The sequence below is a fragment of the Corvus kubaryi genome, unplaced genomic scaffold (assembly GCF_017639235.1).
Source record: "Corvus kubaryi isolate FWS band 111438036 unplaced genomic scaffold, C.kubaryi_AGA036_p1.0 137, whole genome shotgun sequence".
Taxonomy (NCBI): domain Eukaryota; kingdom Metazoa; phylum Chordata; class Aves; order Passeriformes; family Corvidae; genus Corvus; species Corvus kubaryi.
In genome coordinates, this window is record NW_024580671.1 from 11,169,353 (window position 1) to 11,190,980 (window position 21,628).

The 21,628-nt window shown below is 36.3% G+C and overlaps 1 protein-coding gene across 5 annotated transcripts in view; it reads right to left on the bottom strand.

The window, feature by feature from the left end:
* The window catches only part of MON2 (MON2 homolog, regulator of endosome-to-Golgi trafficking), a 67,486-nt gene that overhangs the window by 33,939 nt on the left and 11,919 nt on the right, over window positions 1–21,628 (bottom strand). For all 5 annotated transcript variants that reach the window (XM_042017880.1, XM_042017878.1, XM_042017879.1 and 2 more), the window contains exons 2-14: window positions 19,584–19,647; window positions 15,516–15,643; window positions 14,567–14,698; window positions 12,997–13,126; window positions 12,344–12,441; window positions 11,021–11,146; window positions 10,076–10,270; window positions 9,235–9,359; window positions 8,709–8,848; window positions 5,932–6,085; window positions 3,190–3,419; window positions 1,991–2,072; window positions 1,104–1,285 (exon numbers count right to left, since the gene is read on the bottom strand). In XM_042017880.1, the coding sequence (XP_041873814.1) occupies window positions 1,104–1,285; window positions 1,991–2,072; window positions 3,190–3,419; window positions 5,932–6,085; window positions 8,709–8,848; window positions 9,235–9,359; window positions 10,076–10,270; window positions 11,021–11,146; window positions 12,344–12,441; window positions 12,997–13,126; window positions 14,567–14,698; window positions 15,516–15,643; window positions 19,584–19,647 (1,786 nt within the window). The remainder of the gene's footprint in view (window positions 1–1,103; window positions 1,286–1,990; window positions 2,073–3,189; window positions 3,420–5,931; window positions 6,086–8,708; window positions 8,849–9,234; window positions 9,360–10,075; window positions 10,271–11,020; window positions 11,147–12,343; window positions 12,442–12,996; window positions 13,127–14,566; window positions 14,699–15,515; window positions 15,644–19,583; window positions 19,648–21,628) is intronic.

A 21,628-nucleotide genomic window follows, 5' to 3' on the forward strand; every position in this document is an offset into this window, starting at 1 on the left:
TTTAGTCATATTTAGATTACTATGCCATTGCCCTAGAGAGTTAAAGATCCAGCAACTACTCTATTAGGTATTGCTTGCAATACATTCATATATTTTATGTCAAGACTGAAATATTTATGCTTAAGATCTGAGCACAAGACTGTCTCAACTCAGATTTTGGTAGTAATTGTGTGTAAATGGTATCACTGTGTGCTACCATTGTAGTAGTGCACTCAGAAAATGAAGGTGTCATCAATGCTGTATCATGATATTTTTCCAATATGAGACTTCAGGACACCAATTTTATAACTCACTTGTAAAAAGAAGAGCAACTGATATAAAATAACTGAGGTTCCCTGCTTTGTTTCTATAGATATTTGTGTAGCTCAGTCGTGCACACTCCTTCACAGACTTACAATCTAATAATACACTTAGCTGGTACACTGGACTGAATTAAGGGTGCTGGTCCTTGTTCCCAGAGTAAGATATTTTTGTTTTATATTAGGAGATCTAATGTTAGATTCATCTGTCTATTTTTCAGGTAGTTGCCTTTCTTAGTAAGTAGCAATTCACTTTCAAAGTTAGAAACAGAGTACATCCTCAACTGGCAAATACTATGAATTACAACATTCTCTCAAGATGTGGGACACATCAATTCAGCTTTTTGTAGGCTGAATAGAGCCCAGAACTTAGATCTTCTACTTAAGCAGTAAGTATTACCATCACTAGACAATTGTGGAAAAGACTGTAGTACATCACAAATGCAGGATGTTCTAGCCAAAGCTTTAGAATCCAAGTTGCCCAGAGACCTTTTCAGATTTTGAATGCCTTAATTACACATCCTAACAGATCTTTACAATGGTAGACAGATCTCCTTAAAATTTGAATTTCTGACATATGCTAAGCATTCAGGAAGTTTTAGGTTGATCAGAATGATACTCAGCAAATGCTGCAAGACTAACCAGTTCTGGAAAGCAGGTGATGTAGGTGCTGTCTGAGGATTCTAACTTACTTTAATATAGCCAAATACTACAGCTGCATGTCTTTGGAATCACATCCTGAAAAAATTTGTGTTTAGAGGATGATACAAAAAAAACACAATTAAGAAAAATTTATATATTTACATTTGCTGGACAGAGCTGCAGTTGTGCTGTTTAATACAGTAAGGGCATAGTGAGGAGGCAAGGATCCTTTGCAAATGGCAGTGATAAAGGCATCTCTTGATGTTACAAGACCCAGTCTTCCACAAAGTGCAGCCATGGTCAATTCTGCTTTTAGAATATTTTCAGTGGCAGCTTCATCAGTGCTGAAAGAGTACACATTGTTCAGCAAGAATTAATACAGAGCACAGAAGCAGGCAGCTAACCAAAACTGGAAGCCATGAGAATGTATACTTTAAACCCATTAACACTATAAATATTGAAGAACAAGAATAACCAATCAACAAAATTCTTCAGAACTACAAACTACAACTACTTCCTACAAAATTGGACTTTACTTCTCAGTGACTTGGTAAATGAGACTATGAGAAGATATTTAAAATTAATTTCAGGAAATGGTGTTTGATAACAAAAGGCTCTTTGAAGGAGACAGTTAATTTACCACGGTCATTATATAGTAAAAAGCTTTCCCACTTTAAAGATTAGATAGTACTAACAAGTACCAAGACATTACTTAGTCTCTTATCTGCAGTAATCAGGACATGGAATCACTTCAATATGTTGAAACACGCAGGCAAAGTAAAAAGAAATAAAGATAATTTAAATCGTTTCAATGCAATACTTTGAAAATGCAATTGTTCTATACTGAAATACATTAAAGGTTGATGATGTTGGACTTCTGGAGACTTCTGTCATTTACTCATTCAGTCTAAGCCACAAACCTGACTGCTCAGATGCCATGAACAGCACTTACACTGACAATTGTCAATTCGACTGGTATCAAAAGCCAGTTTGAAATATAGCTTGGAATATCAACTTAGAAAAATCAAGAGACATGAAAGACCAGATACCTTGCATCAAGTAGGAGGGATAGAGCAGCCAGAAGACCACACCAACAAGCGTTCACCATCTCTTCCCAGACAGCTCTGCTAACTTAAAAGAAATATATAAACTTTTTTATAGCAGAAACACAGTAGTATCACAAACAAAATGCTTGCTACTGCATCTTTTAAAGTGTGTTTTTGTATTTATGTTTACACAGCCAGATATATGTGCATAAAGAAACACACTCACACCAGTATTATTTAAACAGCTTGCATTATAAAGTAACATTTTCTGAGGTAAAAAAAAGTCACTAGTACAACGCTTTTTCTAAATAGCACCAAAAAACCCACCAAAATCCATCTTACCGTGGTGTATATATGGCCATTTTTCATCTTTGTCTATAAAAATAAACATTCAGAAATGCAAAAACGTGGGACAAGAAACTCACTGAAATTTTGCAGTGAAGTAAAAAATACTCTCCCGTGGTATCTATAATTCTCCATAACTTTTTTGTTTCTGTAATTTAATAATTACAGATTTAATTACAATTCTGTAATTAATTCTAGCAAACGGCCCAGCCCATTTGCACGCCTCCCTTTCTCCACCGGGCCATGCCAAGCCCCTGGGTGGAGCCAGCGCTCCACAGCACCACGGAGAGCTCCCGGTTCCCAAGGCAGCGCCCAGGGCAAAGCCCTCTGCTTCCCCCTCCTCTCCTTTCCGCAGTCCCGGTGCCTCGGCTCAAACTTCAGCTGCAGAGTCTTGGCTTCCTGAGGCACGAGCCCGACTCACTGTTCAAACACAAGTCTTTCTGTACATACACACCGCTATACAGACTCGTCGTATGTTCCACAAAGAGAATCCTCAGTTCACATCAGTTCTGCTTTTAAAGAAGTCCTCTATATACTGCAATTTTACTTAAAATCTCTCCATTAAAACATTCTTTTTATCTTGTTACTAGAAATAGATTTTTCTTTAATGTGGTTATAACTCCATTTTTGTCAGTCAGATTCTCTTGTGACCTTAGATCTCAGTGTTAAGCCAAAAGCAGAACATCAAGTCAAGTATTTTTTTAATGGAACTGCTGTTCCATTAAAAAAACCCCAACACTTCATTGAAAGTTTTTATATATAAATAAGAATCAATAAATTTAAGCAAAAAAGCATGAAATTTTAAAATCTGCTTTCTATAAAATTGTATTTCATATAGTGTTTGCATTTTCAGATACCTAGTTCTTTCTCTGATTGGTCAGAAACAGACTGCAATTCTTGCTCTGAAGACTGTGCTGGTAACGAGGTTGCCTCTGTTGTGGTTTGAATGACGGTTTCTGACTCTCCCAACTCTCCTTCAATCATGGTAGTGATACCACGGACAAGATCCAGCAAACAGTGAAATGCCACTGACATTGCATAGCCTTCAGGGATTGTAGGTGGCTCTACTTTGTCCAGCATTTCCAAACTAAAAAATTGAAAACATCACAAGTGTGTAGCAATACCACTGTTTTTAAAAACAATAATAAGATTCCAAATGAATGTTAAGTACAAACAGACCCCAAATACAATCCTTCAATATTTATTGCAACTCAAGAAAAACACCTTTAAGTCATTAAGTAAAAGAGTAAATGAGTCACTAAATAAGACAGTAACCAAAAGGGTACAAACCCTGAGTACAGACCTGCAAAAAATATTTTTAAAAATTAACACATTTAAGCTAGCACCATGAATAATTCTACTTGCATTATTATTTTACTTAGAGCCACTGCAACAGAACTTATTCAGAATACAAGTACCTAGGAACAAGAGAGGAAATACATCTGAAAGTCGTGACAGTGTGAACATAGTTATAACAAACTGAGGACAAGTCAGACATTCTATTATCATTATCTTTGAGTCCACATGACTAGAAAAGCCTGTACATAGCTAGATATCACATGGCCAAATATTCATCACCTACATGCATAGGTAAACAATGGAAGTTATTTGTACAAAGAAAATATGTCTACATGATTCGCTGCTGAAAAGCATGCAACGAAAACATCACTATGCTGGAACAGCAGGCCCATTGCCACTTTTCTCCATCTTTTACCTTAAATGCACATAAAGAACTGCTGAGTTACAAATCCAACAGAAATTGTAGCTGACACAGCAACAGCATCTATACAAGTAAAGACAGTCTATTGCAAAAACTACCTGCTACCATAACAATCATTATTTATCATTTTTTACTCTACAAACTACTCTTAAAAAAGCTACATATTCCAGCTAAAATATATCAAAGACACGTTTATACTGTAGTGTCACCACTCTCATCTGCACAAATTTTTCCTTCTCCCAAACATGCCACACTTCAGTTATTACCTCTAATTTCCTGAAGACAGCTGCCTCAGATGTCTGGGGGCACAGGAACTACAGCTAAATCAAATGGTCAGTATTTCACCCCCTGTATACAAGTAAGTGTGAATATATATACATATATATATATAGGTCTAATTAAAATTCTTAATGGGTTTTATAGTTACAATATATTTGTGAGGTAGAGGTCATGTTGTCTTATTTTCGAAGACAGGAAACGCTAACTACTGAATAAATCATATGAGTTGTTACTGTTACATGGCAATGGCCGTGAAAAGTCTTGAATAGTTTGTCTATTCTTCTTAAAACACTTAGTTCCTTATGTAAAGGGGAAGACAAGGCATAGTGGTCTGGAGAAGCTTGTATAAAAGTATGAGATGTGGCCATTGTATGAAAATCTAATTGCAGCAGAAGAGAATAATGTGACCCATTACAGCAAGTCATCTCCTTACATACAGACACTACAGAAAAAAATACAAGATAGGAGAAAAAAACTGGTGTGAAATGCTTGTGACAACTCTGGTACGTTATACAAAAGAAAAAATGCAAAAATTATGCAGAGAAGATCATAAGAGTCACTTGAGGTATCCAAAGGTAAAACATAAGCAAGTTTAGAGCAGGACAGGAGACTATGATGGTGGCTGCAAGGGTCTTGAGCCAGTTAAGAATAGAAAGTAAGAAAAAAGAAAAGGAAGAAAAGTAGAGGTTGTAGTAGCTGACCACATTAAAAATTTGCATTCCCCAAGAACAGACAGGTAAACTAAAAAAACATTCATGTCCACTTCTGGAACAAAAAGTCAACACATACACATAAACTATTGAAATCTGAGGATGATTTTTTTTTCTTCTGCATCTCAAAGGCAGATAAAGGAGTTCCTACTCTAAAAATATTGAGATCCAGGCAGATTTCACTGAATTTTAGTATGCCACAATTTTATGGTGGTACAAATAACTACAGGTGTGGAAGAGCTTGTCCCTCAATGGTCATGACTGATATGAAAAAAACTGCACTATTTAAAAAGTAACATAGTATTCACAGCTTTAAATTGAGAACACTGTCTCCATTGTACAAAGTCATGACAAAATAACTGGCCATTCTAAGGAGCATTCACAATCTAGCCTTGGTATATATGTCAATATATTGTTCAAAAAGACAACCAGACCAGTATCTACTGCAATATCCTGCTCAATAAAAACTCTAAATACAGTAATGCTGGTGTGAGAAAGCTATTTTTCATTCCCACTGATGTCCTATTTGCTTAATGCCCTGCATGTCTGCCATTACAAAATGCAGCAACAGGTATTCCAAAATTGTTTTATACCACAGGAGGCCTAAAACTGAAGAGTTAATACAGATAGTATGGTAGGAAAACAAAATCCAACTGATGCTAAAACCATAGGGGACATTCCAGTCAGAATCCAGGCCATTCAGAAAAAAAAGCAAAAAGACCAGAACATCTCATGGTACCAACAAAGAAAATTCTTAATATACTTCAATGCCAGTGAAACCAAGACCTCAATATCCACTAGTAAAAAAAAAACAAAACCAAACCTTAAATCACTGAATTGAAAATAAAAATACTTGTTACAAACATTTTCAAAAAGATAGAGGTACTCACTATGTAGCTTTAGCACTGCCTTGTACTGTTACATTCAGGATGGGTATCCAAGTGCCTCTGTACTCAAAGGCAGGTAATAGAGTTGCACCTCCGCCCATTCCAAGCACTCCTGGGTTAGTTTGTGCTGAGCCAGTATTCCCTGATGCACTGCTTCCTGTTCAGAAAAACAATGTGATAAAATCAACCAGTCTCATATTTGTGATCAGCAAACATCCTTTTTCTACATTTAATTTTTGAGACACCAGGATTAATCTGAAGACACCCAGTTCAATAACAAAAACCAACAACACAAAAAACTATTTCTGAGCTCCCTCTGGCGTCTAAAACATAATCTTATGTGCAGTTCCATGATGTCAAGTGCCTGATTTCCAGTCAGAATGTAATGTTTCTGTGAAAGGTAGAGAAACATTCGTAACATTCTGTGAATGAATGAAACTTACAGAGTCTTGATGAAACAGTGTATGTTTTATTGAAGAGTCAGACAGACACTTGAAAGTTAAGGATTATTTATGTAGTTGCATCTAGAACTCAGTAGTTAGAAAGTTTAATTATTCCAACAACAAACTTTCAAGACTTCAGAAATGCAAAAACTGCAAGAAGAGAACTGAGAATGGCAACATTTGAATCTGTTCCATGCCATGGTAGAATAAAACAAACCTCAACAGGGAAGAGCTGACAATGTGCCAACCAACAGGTAGGAAGGCACAAATTTTGGTTCCAACCGAGGAAGCAAAAAAAAGCAGCTAAAAGAACAAGGAATTCTGTATATATACACTTTCTTCATAGAGAAGGACATCTATACTTATTAAGAATAGGTCCCACAAGTTCAGATTCTTTCTGAAGAGACAATGGGGGGGAGAGAGCAGAGTCCCCAGGAAGGCGACTCACAGTGTAACTGCCATTTTGGTGTGCTTGCTTTTAATATGTGGAGAGTAAACTACTAATTTAGACAATAAACTACTAATTTAGGCAATGTGAATATGCAGAAGCTTATGCATACACTTCAACACAGTAACACTTAACAGACTGAAACAAAAAAATCATGCTGCTAAACACAAATGGTTAACCAAACACTGTCACTAACACACACTGGTGTCATTTTCTATGATCCCACTGTGCAGTCAGACATATATAACTATTTTTGTATTAATCTAGCTCATTAAAGTGGGTGGTAAACATTGCCCAGTATACTAAGAGTAACACAGAACTTCAGTAGATGCAGCTTTCAACTTCTATGAAACAGGCAGCTTGTTGCAAGACTGAGGCTCAAAAATCAGGTTTATAAGGAGTGCAAATGTCCAAAGCCAGGTTGAATAAGGCTTCTGGTCTACTGGAACGTGTCCCTGCCCATGGCCAGGGGGCTGGAACTAGATCATCTAGGTCATCATTGAAGGTTTCTTCCAACACAAACCATTCTATGATTCCAAAAGACAGCCTGCTATGAGAGGATTGCTGTTATTATCAGAAGACTCTGAAACTTACATTGCATTGATCTGCTCTTTGCCTGTCAAATATGGCCATAGGAGTAAAAAAGGTAGAAAGATACATGCATGAGAAAGTGACATGAGAAACACTGAGGCAGAAAGAAGAAGTGAAAAGGAAAATAGAAAACAAACTGAAATAATAACCCAGAGAAATAGCAACAGCACTAGAGGTATGACCCTATTGCGGTGCTGCTTCACATGAGGCAAAATTTACATTTCCAGAATGAGTATTATAGAATGGCTTCTCATAGGCGCATGTTACGTGATGAAAAGTGCTCTTCTGATTTACTTTGAGATAATGAAGCTAACCTAGAAATAATACTAATAGAAGTGTACTATCAGTTGCTGTTCAGACAGCTACTACAGAACAATAGACACTGACACAAATTTCCTCATGCTATCACTTCTAAGTCCAGCATGGGATTCCAATTTCATGAGTGAACACTGAAAGCAGTGAGTCTAAACCTAAACTTTTCAATGTTTCTTAATTTAATAGCAGATATGATAGACAATAATTACACTTGTTATTTGGCTCTTATCTCTTGAAAGAAGGCATACCAAGACACACCCTTACAAATTATTTTTATGTTGTTTGTTGCTGAGGGCTCTGCTTCCAGAACTACAGAAAGAAGCAGAGAGCTTTAACTTGGACATAAACACCTGCAAAGGCATTAACAGGATGATAATTTCTTCTTATTAAAATACAAATACATAGTGAAATGTCAAAATCCTGGTTGCAAAGAAAAGACAATCAAGTTAATTTCAGTAAGTGTCTGTTTTCAGCTTACAAAAAAGACAGAGACCATTTGTAAAATACACATCTTTCATTCTACCTCTTGGCTCCCTCAGTCCAGTTTTGGCCTTGAACATTCAGAAGAATTAGTGATTGCCCCCCACAAACACACACAGTCTTACTACTTAAATTACGCACTGCCATAAATGACATCCCCGCACAAGGAGACAGAAATCAGACACATTTTTATAGTCAGAAATTAGAAATAACTCCATCAGAATTTCCCTCTGAAAAGTTGTGAAACAAAGAGCTGGGTCACTGCAGAAACAGGAATCAAGGCAGGAACACTGCTCTGCTGACTGGGGTCTACACCTTCCCCACAATACAGGTAGGTAAAACCCCCTGTTGTACCAGAGCTGAGAACACCAGTTTGTCTCAAGCTAGCTTATGACCAAAATAAACACAGAAGTACAAAGCTGTACCAGAGCTGAATCAAAACATAATTCATTATTACAAGAAAACAACGGCAAAATAAAATAATAATAAGGACAAGGCTTTACCAGTTTGATTTGGTGTTGCTGATGTGTTCCCCGTGCTTGGTACAAGAAATAGAGACTGGATAAAGGACCCCAGTGCATTCACAATATCACGGAAAACTTTAGTGGAATGTTGCTTCATATCATATGACTGACAAAAAGACCTGGTAAGTATTTTATAAAACAGAAAGTATTTGACAAACTGGAGACTAAAAGAATATTTTAACAGCAACTTCCCCCCCCACGCACACTCCAAACTGTAGACTAAAAGCACATTTTAATGGCAAATATTTAGGTAAACAATAGTATTTAATTTTAGGTAAATGCTCCTTTGACACTGCTAACACATAGACATACTCAAATAACTATAATTCAGCCCTTCCTGGATAATAAGCATTGCCTAATGCATTATGCAAAATTATTGTGATGAGCTTATTGCATTTAAGTTTCTACATATTTGCAATGTTTTAGGAAGCATTTTCCATTAGAGAAAAATAATAAAAATGTATCTTAAACTTTATGTAAAAGCAAAACTCAATATATTTAATACCTTAATAGCTGAGGCTGCACACAAAGCCTGTGAATAGATTCTACTGCAACAGCTCGTAGCCACTGTGGTTTGTCTGCATCCAGAAACTTAACCAGCAATGACAGAAAGATTTCACATTCTGTTACCTAAAACATATAGTTTACAATAATTAGCAAAAAGAAAAAGCCTCCTACAAAATATTTTCTCAAAAAATCTTTCATCTCAGGAATCCTATCACAGCAAGATTTGTACAGAATCTAAAAAAAACCCCTTGAATGAGTATTTACTCAGAATTATATAAAAACATAACTAATAATAATAATATTTTTGACAAGTTAAAACCACATATGCAGTAGTACTGAAGGAGTTAAATTCCTCACAGACATTGCAATAAAGGTCATACATTTGCTACAGTAAACAAATTAAACTGTAAGAGAAGTATTTTTTTTAGGAAATACCCCAAACTCAGCACATAACAGATGTGTTTTTTACCCACATTCTGTCAACAGCTTTAGCAACTCAAGTCAAAAGCCTCTTAGAAAGTATTAACAAGGCACAGTAATCATTATCTAAAATCAGGCAAACAACAGAAGATCAAAAGGTTCCCAAAACCTGAAAGGCAGTTAAATAAAGACAACAGCTAATCTATTATGAAATTCATACAAGTCCATGACTAACAAAACCATACATTTAGAATACATGTAAGCACAAATCCACTTAAGAGAAAAAGCATATTTAGCCTTCTCTTCCCTCAGTAGACATCAACAGTTCCCAAGAACTAATCAATTCTACTACTGATCACAGCACTGGCATATACATAGAAAAACAAAACTGCATAAAGAAGATTTGAGCACATTCTTACCAGCAAACTGTAAAACTGTTTAATCAAAACAGAAACTACTCGCAGCAAACGCATACAGATGGGAAAGTATGGTTTTTCCACTGGTGCTGGGGAAGAAGAGGTGGTGGAACCTTGCCTGAATTTGATATTTGGGGAGAAGAGCTTTATAACAAGAGGGCATACCCTTTCTTTAAGAAGAAAACTGAATTCCTGATGCTGAAAAAGAAAACAGAAAAAGTTATATGCTGATAGTCCTTAATTGCTACCAGTAGCTCTGATAATGCATCTTATTTACATTTGTAGTTATGATCAAGCAGTCTGAATGTAAATCTTGGTATAAATTAAAATCAGGAAATGAAAAGGCAGAACTGCAGACACCATTATAAAGCTATCAAAAAGTGTGAAATTACAATGGTCAGGTTCATGCCATGCACTCCTCTTCTAGTATTTCCAAGTTGAAATAGGCTGCTAATACAACACTTATATATTTATGAATTTTTTAAATTTACCTACTGTCAGCTAAAACACATTACTGCAGGATTACAGCGCATTTATATGCAGTAGATACATGCAATTCACAGTCATGATTCTTACTTTACAAGTGGGGTGAGGTTAATGTTTTTGTAGAAATAACAATTCCACAAATTTAGTTACAGAGCTGTCATAAATCAGGCAAGATAAGAAAATACATCTCTGGAGGAGATATAAACAGCAAAACCGAAAGTGGAACAAACTAAAACATGCTCTACAAAATGTATAAACATAAATAAAGTGTTTGGGAATAGAAAAACATGGTCAAAAATCACAGGGAACTTTTCTATTAAACTGCCCCCCCTGAATACATAAAAGCTACAAGTCTTTCAGGAAAACAGTATTTGTGTTAAATTAAAGAGGATTTAATGAAGTGCAGATTTTACTACCTATGTGAACAGAAGTCTTACTGTTTTCCATCCAAGAACTACTCACTTGTAAAAACACTTGTGGAAAGTCATTGAGGACTGACTCAAGAAGTTCAAGGCCAAATGTCCGTGTCATTTCTGTCATACCCACGAGCCAGTAGGGAGCATCAGCATTAACTAACTGACAAAGATCCTTGGAAAGAAACATAGTAATATTTACATTCTCTGTACCAAGAAAGTTTCCAGAGTTTATAATGAAATCTACATGCTCTCCTCTTTTGTGACTAGTTTTCTGATTACTACGTAACTTTCCCTTAAATGCTTTTTTTACGTAAGTTGTAAAGCACCGAAAACTTTTAAAAGAAATTTTAAACTTTGCTGCTATCCTTGTAGCATGTGTGTTCATTCCCGCCCTCAGAAATCTCTCAAGATCAGTAAATTTGCTAAGTCAAGAAGATTTTTACTGGTGTCATGAATACAACTACACCTTTTCACTACATACTTGCCTTTATGTCCAACACCAAGCACAAGAAACAGGACTGAACTGCAGTTGTAGTGCTTTGCTCTGTTTTGGGTCTGGCTGAAATGGAGTTCATTTTCCCCATAGCAGCCCTCAAAGTGCTGAGCTTTGCATTGGTAGCTAGAAAGGTGTTAATAACACACCAGTGTTTTGACTGCATCTGAGTAGCACTGTCAGACCCTCAGCACCGTCTCTCAAGATTTCCCCCCACTGCCACCAAGAGGCTGGGCAAGATCCTGAGAGGGGACACAAAAAAGGTCATCCCAAATTAACCAAAGATGTCTTTGGTTAACCTCAGTTATAGAATCTAAGAAATGGAGAAGGAAGGGAGGCATTCGTTATTTGCAATGTTCACCTTTGGGAGCAAATGCCATGCATTGTGAACCCGTTTCTCAGGAAGTGGCTAAACATTGCTTGCTGATGCACTTTGCTTATGCACATGCAACCTTCCGCTTTAGTGAACTGCCTTATGAAAAAACCTATGAATTATTTTCCATCTTATTTTCTCTCCCCACCCAGCTGGGATGGGGAATGGTAAAGCAGCTTGGTGGGCACTTGAGAGTCCAATCAGGGTCAACCCACCACAGCTCACAGAAATAAGAATCTTGAATTTAATGGAGACACGTATGCTTAGCTATTATTTAAGATTCATAGTAAAACATTTTCCAAGACCACTTTGTCTTCATTTTCCCATCATTCCCCAGTGATACAGCATATCATCACCAATGTCAATAAATACACATAAGAAAGCCCAAGGCTCTGGTTAAGGACATTGTCAACATGCCAACAGCAAATTATTTAAATTTCTTAAAGAGATGTAGAAGCACCCAATCTTAACTGCAAATATATAAATATATGCTCCCCAACTACCTGAAAAAGCATATATGCATCCTTAGCACATGGCTTCAGTGTACTGACAGATCTTCTATTACTATTCCCTTGAACTGCAGCTGGCTGGTCAACAGCATCTGTGCAAAAAACCAAAGTTTTGTGAACACAGGAACTGTTAAAAATCAAATGCACATTAAGTGTTCTTACAGAAATACTCTGTGAGAATGGCCAGGTACTTCTCCTGCAACTTATCAAGTCTATAGAAAACCTTAGATTGACTACCAAAGATCATCAATACCAAGCACTTCTTTCAAATGTTCTCTTCAAACACTCTCTTCTCTACTGCCATGTATTTCCCACTCAGTAATCTATGGTACATTCACCTTAAATGACACCCTCACCTCAAATCCTTTCACAGTACTAACCTGAAGACCAGTTCTCACAGCTTGAAAAGAAAAAAAAAAAATCTGCATTTTATATATTGGTGTACTGAATTGGACTGATACAATGGCAAAGGATTTAGCCTCCTTTAAATACAAATAAGTGTATAAAAGACAGTTAAAATTAATGACGTCTGTGACTTTCTTATAACATCTATAGACATTTTACTACTTCTTTATCTGAAAGAGAAACATCTGATATGTGTCAAAAAGCAGATCAATAAAAGCAAGCTGAGTAAGCAGTATGCCCACCTTTATATCGTTCATCTTCAGCAACCACTCTCTCAAACACGACAGTAACTACCTGCCGCACTGTGGCTGCCGCAGTATTATTTGTGATGTTATCTTTTGTAAAGTGCAATCGAAAGCAAAGTACAATTGCCTGAAAGGAAAAAAAACCAGAAAAAATATCACCTTACAACAATACATTTCATCTTTTAGCTAAGAGTCAAGAAGGTTGATGGACTGAGGAATGCTTTCTGCTAAGTTTGTCAAAAGGTTGCCCAGAAAAAAAAAAAAAAAATTAAATTCGAAGAACCAGAATAAGTTTTATGGATTACCCTAGCCAAAAAACTCTTTAGTAATCTTCCCCAAAGTCAATAAAAAAGTGGTATTAACTGACGACATTACGATGTGCCAATAAAAAGTACAGTCATCACAGAGAATACACAGTAATCACACAGAACAACTTGTATGGATATTAATGTCAAAAGGACATTAGGATTGTAAGGTTAATCACAGAAAAGTCAGTCAACTCCAAAGCTAAAATGTCATTCCTCTCCTAGACTGAATCACAATACTTTCACAATCATGTTGCCTTCACTGCTATTATTCCTGACATGCATTTTAATGTGCCATTGTGCTGGCAATGACCTGAATACTTTTTCCCATTGGATTTTATTATTACCTCTAACTCATAGTTTAATACTTACTTATTTTATAATGAATTTTGAAAATTAACATCTGTATGTGCAGTGAAACCTGTGTTTCTTGTTCTTATGTCCATATTCTGTGTTCTTGCACTTGCAAGAATCTCAACCACACCCAGCCACAGTGCTACATGCTCTGAGCCACACAAGATTAAGAATTTTCTTCTGCCTCTTTTTCATATCTATGATTTGTGGACTCTATTCGTATGATATTTCCACATCAGTTTGAAATTTTAAAACAGCTTGACTGAAACATGAACACTCAACTGGCTGAAACCGATTTTCTCCCATGTAATCTAGAAGAGAAATTTACTTCAAGAAGAGTTTCACAATTCACAGATTGGTAAACAATGTTGCTTCTTCAAAAAGAAGTATCTTAAAAGTTAAATTAAAATGGACAGGTCCTTATTTTTTGTTTTAGTTGAAACATAAAATCCAAAATGTTTCGTGTTTAAAACTACGAGCCAAAGTTCTTACTGAAAGAGCAATAACTGGACTGCTTTCAAAAGAGATTCAAGGCAGGGTGGAAGGCAGCTTCTTTTAACATTTTCTCCATTAGTGAGAATTTACACTGTGCTATGTGCTCTGATTCCAGTTCAAAAGCACACAACAAATTTAACAGATGAGAAGGATAGGCATTGGCCCAGTGTTTTTATTTCAAGTTCTGATTAAGTCAGAAATGTATTACTGTGGAGGAATTACAAAACACATGGAAAAGGAAGCTAAAAGAAATCCTGTTTTCAGAGTCTAGTCGTAAAGACAATACGGACACGATAGAATAAAGAAACGCCCCCCCTCCCTGTCCATTGTTTTCACATGCTTCTTATGTAAAATTTCCCCATTTTTCCTCTTGGATATTGTAAGTTCTATAGTTGACACCAACAAATTCTTACCTTGGACAGTGCTTCATCATGCACAACTGTATTGGTTGTTAAAAGTACAAGAACTGTCTGGAGCAATTTAAGTTCTTCAAGACTGTTCTCCATCAATTGCCAAAGCATATTAATAATGTTTCCTGCTGCAGCCTACAAAGAAATATTTTTTTACCAACTATTACAATATTTACGTACTGGTATATCATGTGTACATATGTAAGAATATCACTGTCATAAAGGCATATCATAACTGAATGTGCCTGCTTGTCTATACCATAGCACTACATTGAGAATATAAAGGCAATTTCATTGTCACAAGCTTCCTGAAGTATTTTTAAAGAATCAACAGCAGAAATGTCTTAATATGTAGCACAAATTAAAGCGTGTACTTAATTTTCTCCTTGGAAATATGGAAGACACAATAAAAATATATTTTACCCTCAGAATTCACTCATATCAGAGAGAAAACAGTGTAATTTTACATTACACAAACACAACTGAAGGTGTATTTTAACAGCATTATCTTTACCAGCTTCCTAACATACTATATGTGCAGTACCATAATATATCATGACATTTACTGCTGCTGCAGAAAATGTGCATCCATTTTACCTTATTTTAAAAATAAACTGTAACAAAAGCACAATAATTTTATTGCACAGAGTATATTTTGTGGAGGCACAAGGTCCATCACATGTTCAGTTCCTGCGGTGTAAAAATGTGAACTAAATTTGCTGGTTTCAATTTTCATGAATTTTCTTCTAGAAGTTACTAATATTTTCTCACTTTTTTTTTTAATGGTGTAAAATGTTTTCTTTTAAATTACTGAAAACCAGATACAAGTAAAATATTTTGTGGGCTATGTTCATTATAACACAAAGAGCCTCCTAAAACAACTCATTCACCTTCTGTTTGAGGTATTTCTCACTCTGAAATATCTATGGTTTTGTATAAAGATTGATCTTACCTCTGAAACAACTTCATGAGACATGAGCCTCTGTATGGCTGCTAGACACAGCTGAGTGATCTTTGGTTCTTTTGTTCCACAACCCATCAGAAAAGGCTGAACCACCTCTGAGCTGTTCTCTTTCAATGCTTTCAAAGAGAGATATGGAAGCAGTCAATGCTTAATACTTTGAAAAATACAATGCAAAAATTGTTAATCCCACCTATTAACAAAAAGCAATCTCCAGTCTTGGAAATTTAGGATTTACACGTGGACCACAGGGAAGAGCCAAGTGAAGACAGACACTGGGCTGACACAGCTCACTTCCACAATTACCCTGGCCAAGGCTCAAATTCCAAGCACCTTCTCCCTTACACACTCAAGAGACTTTCCAAATCCAAAACATCAACTTAAGAGTCCATGTGGTTAGCAAGAAGGTGTAAGGTTCTGCCAGTTCCAGAGTTTCCCTGGCCTTGCCACAGGAACCAGTCTCAGGCTGGTAGCACTGTCCTTCTGCTCTGCTTCACCTCAGCACCTAATGCAGGAGCAACACCGTGTAGCACAGAGCAACATTCCAAGCCACAGGGCAGGAAGGGGGAGAGCAAACTGCCACCAGCAAAACAGGAGGAGAAAGAGACTGGACTGACAAAACAGGCGGAAAAAGAGACTGGACTGTTTGTATCCAGGGTATGTTCACCTGACTGTGAATTTGTTAAATGGTGTTTTAGTGGCAAAGGGTAGCTTCTTAAAATGAACTTCTGCCAGGAGAAAACCAGTTCCCATAAACTTTTCTCTCTCCCTTCCTTTCTTTTGTTAAGGAGAAAAAGCTTCGTAATGAATACAACATTCTACACCGGCATTTAAAACAGTTTTTTCCCATAAAAGTAATTCAAGAAATCTGAGATAATCAAATTTAAAAATATGAAAGTATTAAAAATTTTTAAAATATTAAAGGAAAGCATGACTCTGACTGATGAGTGGTTTTCCATTTGCAGGTATGTTTGTTGATTCATGCAAACTTCTAAGATTTTAGCCGCTCATCACCATTTTAGACACTAAAAATTTCCTCACAGTTGCAAGTCCAATGTGTGTTCTTACATTGAATGTCATAACTTTGTTTTAGTCTATGTGTAGTAGAAGAAATGTATTCATGGAAAGTTTCACACGCTTTTAAGAGGACAGTAGTTACCACAAACAAAAAATACACTCTCACATAAAAATGCAAACATGATGTTTACTATTAAGCATCACTACAACTAATTCGGAAAAAAAATGAAACAACTACAAAAATATTAGTTGTATTAGTGGTATTTTCCAACTGAAACTAACTCACTCAGAAGTTTCTAAGAAAAGGATAGGCTATTATAAACTATGGATGCCAACTTTCTACAAGATAATAGTTCTTAGAGGGTGATATCAACACACAGCCCAGTTCCATCAGCCTCTTCAGAGCCAGTGCAGGCTCTATGTCCAGTTGACATTTCTGAACTGCCACTAAATTCTAACCATCAATCAGAAAAAAGCAAGCAAAAAGATACCACAAAACATTTATCCTTAACATGAGACTCCAGATATAATTCTGAATGGCAAAAATGGCATGACAAAGAATAAATTTAGGCCTTTTACAGTATTTTTCTTCTATAATCCATTAAAAGCAACAATCTCACAACAGAATCTAGACAAATATTTTTACTTTATGAAGCTGAAAAATTAATGTTTTGTAGATCTGCTTCGGTACCCATCTGGTTTTATAGCAACCAGGCACATGGAGTCATTCTTGGGGCTTTCCTGTTCAGAGGGACAGGAGCTTAACTTTGATGATCCTTTCCAGCTCAGAATATTCTGTGATCACATGATTCTGTGGCTGTATTAGCTTCAGTCTTCAAATGCACAAAAAATTTATTATTGCCAGGTCTGTCTCAATTTTGCTACCAATTTATGGCAATAGGTATTGAAAAAGAAATCTATCTTACTGAACCATAACAAATGAGAAGTTTCTTGAAAGTATAACTTACCTGTTTATTTCATCAGCAAGATTATAATTCTGATTTTTAGAACTCCTAAACTGTAAGTTTTTGCACATCTCAAAGCCACATGGAAATAATTTCTCAAATTTATCTCCTTTGATATAAGGCTTTCTCTTCCTTTGGAATTTCTCAAATTCTTATAAATAAATTATAAAGCATGCACAGACTGCCAAGAATGAAGACCTTGAAACAGCTCAACTTAACTTTTCCAAGAGAAAGAAAGAAGTTAGATCAATGACCTCAAAGTTCTGGCAGGCTAAACATATCCCACCAAAAATAACAAAGATTTTAAAGATTTTAATAATGATTTTAAGCCTGCATCTATTTTTCTAAAAATTATAATCCTACACAATGAAATGCTCAAGAAAGCATCAGATCAGCTTATTCAAAACAATCTGATACAGTTGTTCTTATCTACGTTAGTGAAACCACAGTTTACATCAAAATATTTAAAAAGTCATATCCTGATCAAAATATTTATTTGTATTACTAGAATGTCTCGTAGATGTTCCTAAGTCATCTAGCAGTCAAAAAGTATCCACTAGATTTCACAATTACAGTAGCATTTTGCAGCTTTATTATTACTAATGTATATACATTATTTTTCTTCAAAAGATTTCAAATATTAGATAGGAGACAATCTCTTGACATTAACATGTATAATTTTAGGTTACAACTGATACCTCAAAAAATACAAGAGTTCATAAAGAATTTAGTCTGTTTAATGACATTATGCTTTAACCATGGAACGTTAGGATAATGTGCAGGCAAAGTACATTTTCTCAGTGCAAAACTGTGAAACAAAGGGGGAAAAAGATATTATCCTATTAGCAAAGATTAACTAATCAAAATAACTTTTAGGACCTGCTGGTTTCCCAAACCTCTTAACAACAAATCCGTGCAGTTTTTTTTAAATGAAATAAATACTAAGTACATTCTAGTTTAAACTTTCCAAAAGAAAATTATTTTAAAAATTTTACCGACTACCAGAAAGTGTTCCCTCAAAAAGATGAAAGCAACGACTGCCCATCCATGACTAAATTTAATGATCTTTCCCATCTCTTCCCTTTGAAAACTAAAAAACCAGAGAACTTTGCAGGATTAGAAACTAGCTTTCTAAAATACAAACTTCTTTATGCAGTAACATGTTGACAGCTTCCCAAACGGCTAACTACAGCTCTCTCTTGATTGTTTTTGTATTTTGATATAGCTGACATTACCTGGCACACTTTTCCCACTTATGTCAGCATTCATGACAGCAGTAAAAACAAAGAAAATAAACAAATAAAAAAGAGGCATTAAAGTGAAATACTGAGGATTGGGTCTGTTAATTCAAATAATCCTAGAAAATGCCTCCTTAACAATATCTGACTTACATACCTCAAAACAAGATATGGTTTTGCAGCTATTTCACTGGACCGACCAAACAACCAGCATTTCAAGGATTTTGACTATATCTGGGGTAGACACTCAAGTATTAATGCAGGGACATTTAAATCCGGCCAAGGGCTTTACCAGCAACTGGCAAGAAGCCAACTTTATAAAGCTGAAGACAGTCAAAAGATACTGTTTTAAGCACTTATAAAGCTGTAGCTCACAAGATATGCCCCGTCCCTCAAGGCATTGGAACATCTTAAATCGAATGACCTTGTCTCAAACAAAGATGGAATTTTGCCTGCAAGTTACAAGTCCCCAAAGGCTGGACTAATACACAGATGTGGATCATACTACAGAGCACTCAACCACAGCAACTAGAACACTGAGACTGTATGGTCTTAAGTATTTCACGTTACTTTTCTAAGTGGATGATAACTTTTGTAGAGCATCAGCTGAAAATGGAGCCCTTCCTCAGCACCAGAATAGCACTAACATGAAACACAAGTAGTATTTAAAAACTTCTGTGCTACTAGATTTTTTGCTAGGTGCCCAAAAGTAAAGCATCAACAATACAGCACACACTAAAAGACATGACTAAAAGACTATTAAACATATCCAAAACATCTTTTTAACATTTTGATCTGTAACTCAGCTTTATTTTTCCCATTGCACTGCAAATAATTACCTGCCAAAATATCTGTGTTCCGTGCAGCTATTGTTTTCACTTTTATTATTCCTGATTCAGCAGCCTGGAAGAAAAGAAAATAAGTAGTTTAGGTGCTATACCATACATCAGTATCTGCAAAGAAATAAAAATATTGTAGACAAATAAAAAGGTACAGTCTCAGAGCAAAAAATGTTTTTGTAGTGGTTTCTGCCAGCAGAGCTAATGCAGAAGTGAAATTTTTGTAGCTGCTAGAATTCCTTTCCAGAATTCCACAGGAAGGGTTATATTCAGAATTTTTGGAAATCATGATTCTCATTGTATTACTTTCTGGTCTTATGAATGCAAAAAAACCCACTAGTAAGCATAAACACTGTTACATACTCTTTATACAATTTCAAGCTATGAGTATAAAAATGAAACTCATTTTCCCCATGGATTTTGGCTCCCAAATGTCCTATACAAATTATCCCAGGGCAATACCATTGTGAAAAACGAGGTTCACTCTCCTGTTAGAACTTAAAGAGTTTAATATAAAGACAATAAGAGACACATAAAATAAAGCAAAGGGATAATGGCCCGGTGCCTTGGCGCTCTGCCAAGAGCACACCTGATGCTAGAGGTGAGTCCTTTTTATACCATTTTTACTGTCTGTTCTCTATTCATATTAAAACTTTGCCAGGAGCTGTTCTGCATGGCCACTCCTTGGTTCCGCCTTTTTAGAGCATGCGTAGTCTTCTGCCTTGCGGTTTTATTTCTTTTGATTCTTGGGGTTGGGCCCTCTAGGTAAGAGTCGATGGTAGGGTGGATCTCTTAATTCTCCAGACAGTCAGGGCTGATTGCAGCTTTGGCCTCTTTGCCCCCCGGGCAGAGCGGTGATAGCGGCTCTCGGACCCTCCTGGCCGCCCGTTCTCCGGGCGGAGTAGCCTTTGGGCCCTTTTGTTCCCCGGACAAAGTGTTGATTAGCAGCTTCTCGGGCCTCATCCTCTGCTCGTTTGGAGGTTATCTTACTTGCTCACACTTGCTAACATTCTTGCTAAAACGAGAGAAAACTACATCCACACAGCAAAAAGCATTTCTAACATTATATAATATCTACCTTAATACTTTGCGAGAAGCCAATACTAAAATATATGTTTATAACACCATGAAGATGCCTTTCTAACAATATGCTCTGTTCTTCCCAGCATACCATACAGTGCATAGCACCAGTTCCTCCCCTTTCCCCGTAAGTGTGACGTGGCAGAGCAGCAGCATCCTCCTCTCCCTCACACACTCCTTCAGCGGGGCCAGGGCTGCGGGCTGCCTGGGCACAGCATGGCAGGGAGACAACCAGGGCTGCCCAGCTGAGCCGGGACATCATGCATGGCCCCAAGGGAATGGCAACTCCCTCTTCAACTGCCCACAAACACTTCCCTGCAAAAATCACTCAAGTCATGTTCTCTAATGGAAATCAAGCCGAACTGGAAATGTGACATTGAGGCTTTGCATTTCAAGACAAACTTCTGAAAGTTTTGTGTACAAAATCTAAATACAAATAATACATTATACATTGTGCCTTTCCATTTCTTAATTCCATTAATACACTATAAGCCTCTGGAAAGAATTAAATAAATCAAAATAAGCGCAACAGGTTTTCCCAAACGACTGAATGCAAGTTGCTGGAAAATACTGTTCTGCAAATTTGAAAGCACACTTCCTCTTTTATTTCAGCTTTGTATTTCTGTGTATTTTCCACACTAAACACTTATATTTTTCCTCTGATACTACTATTTAAAGATGTGTGCTGTCACCACATAAAATAGATTAGAGAAGCAGAGAAGCTCTGACAGCAGAAACACAAAAATGATAGTACATAAAGTTCTACCAAGTATTAATATTCTCTCTTCCTCAGAACATTATTCCAACAAGATTTCCCAGAGAGTCAGGTTAAGGTGCCTGTATAAATTCACAAGCAAATATTTAAGAGTTGATATACATATTTCTCAAAATAGCCAAATGAGAAATGCAAAGCTGGAATTTTCTTCCTTTTTTTTTTTTTTTTTTAATTTCCCAAAACAATATAG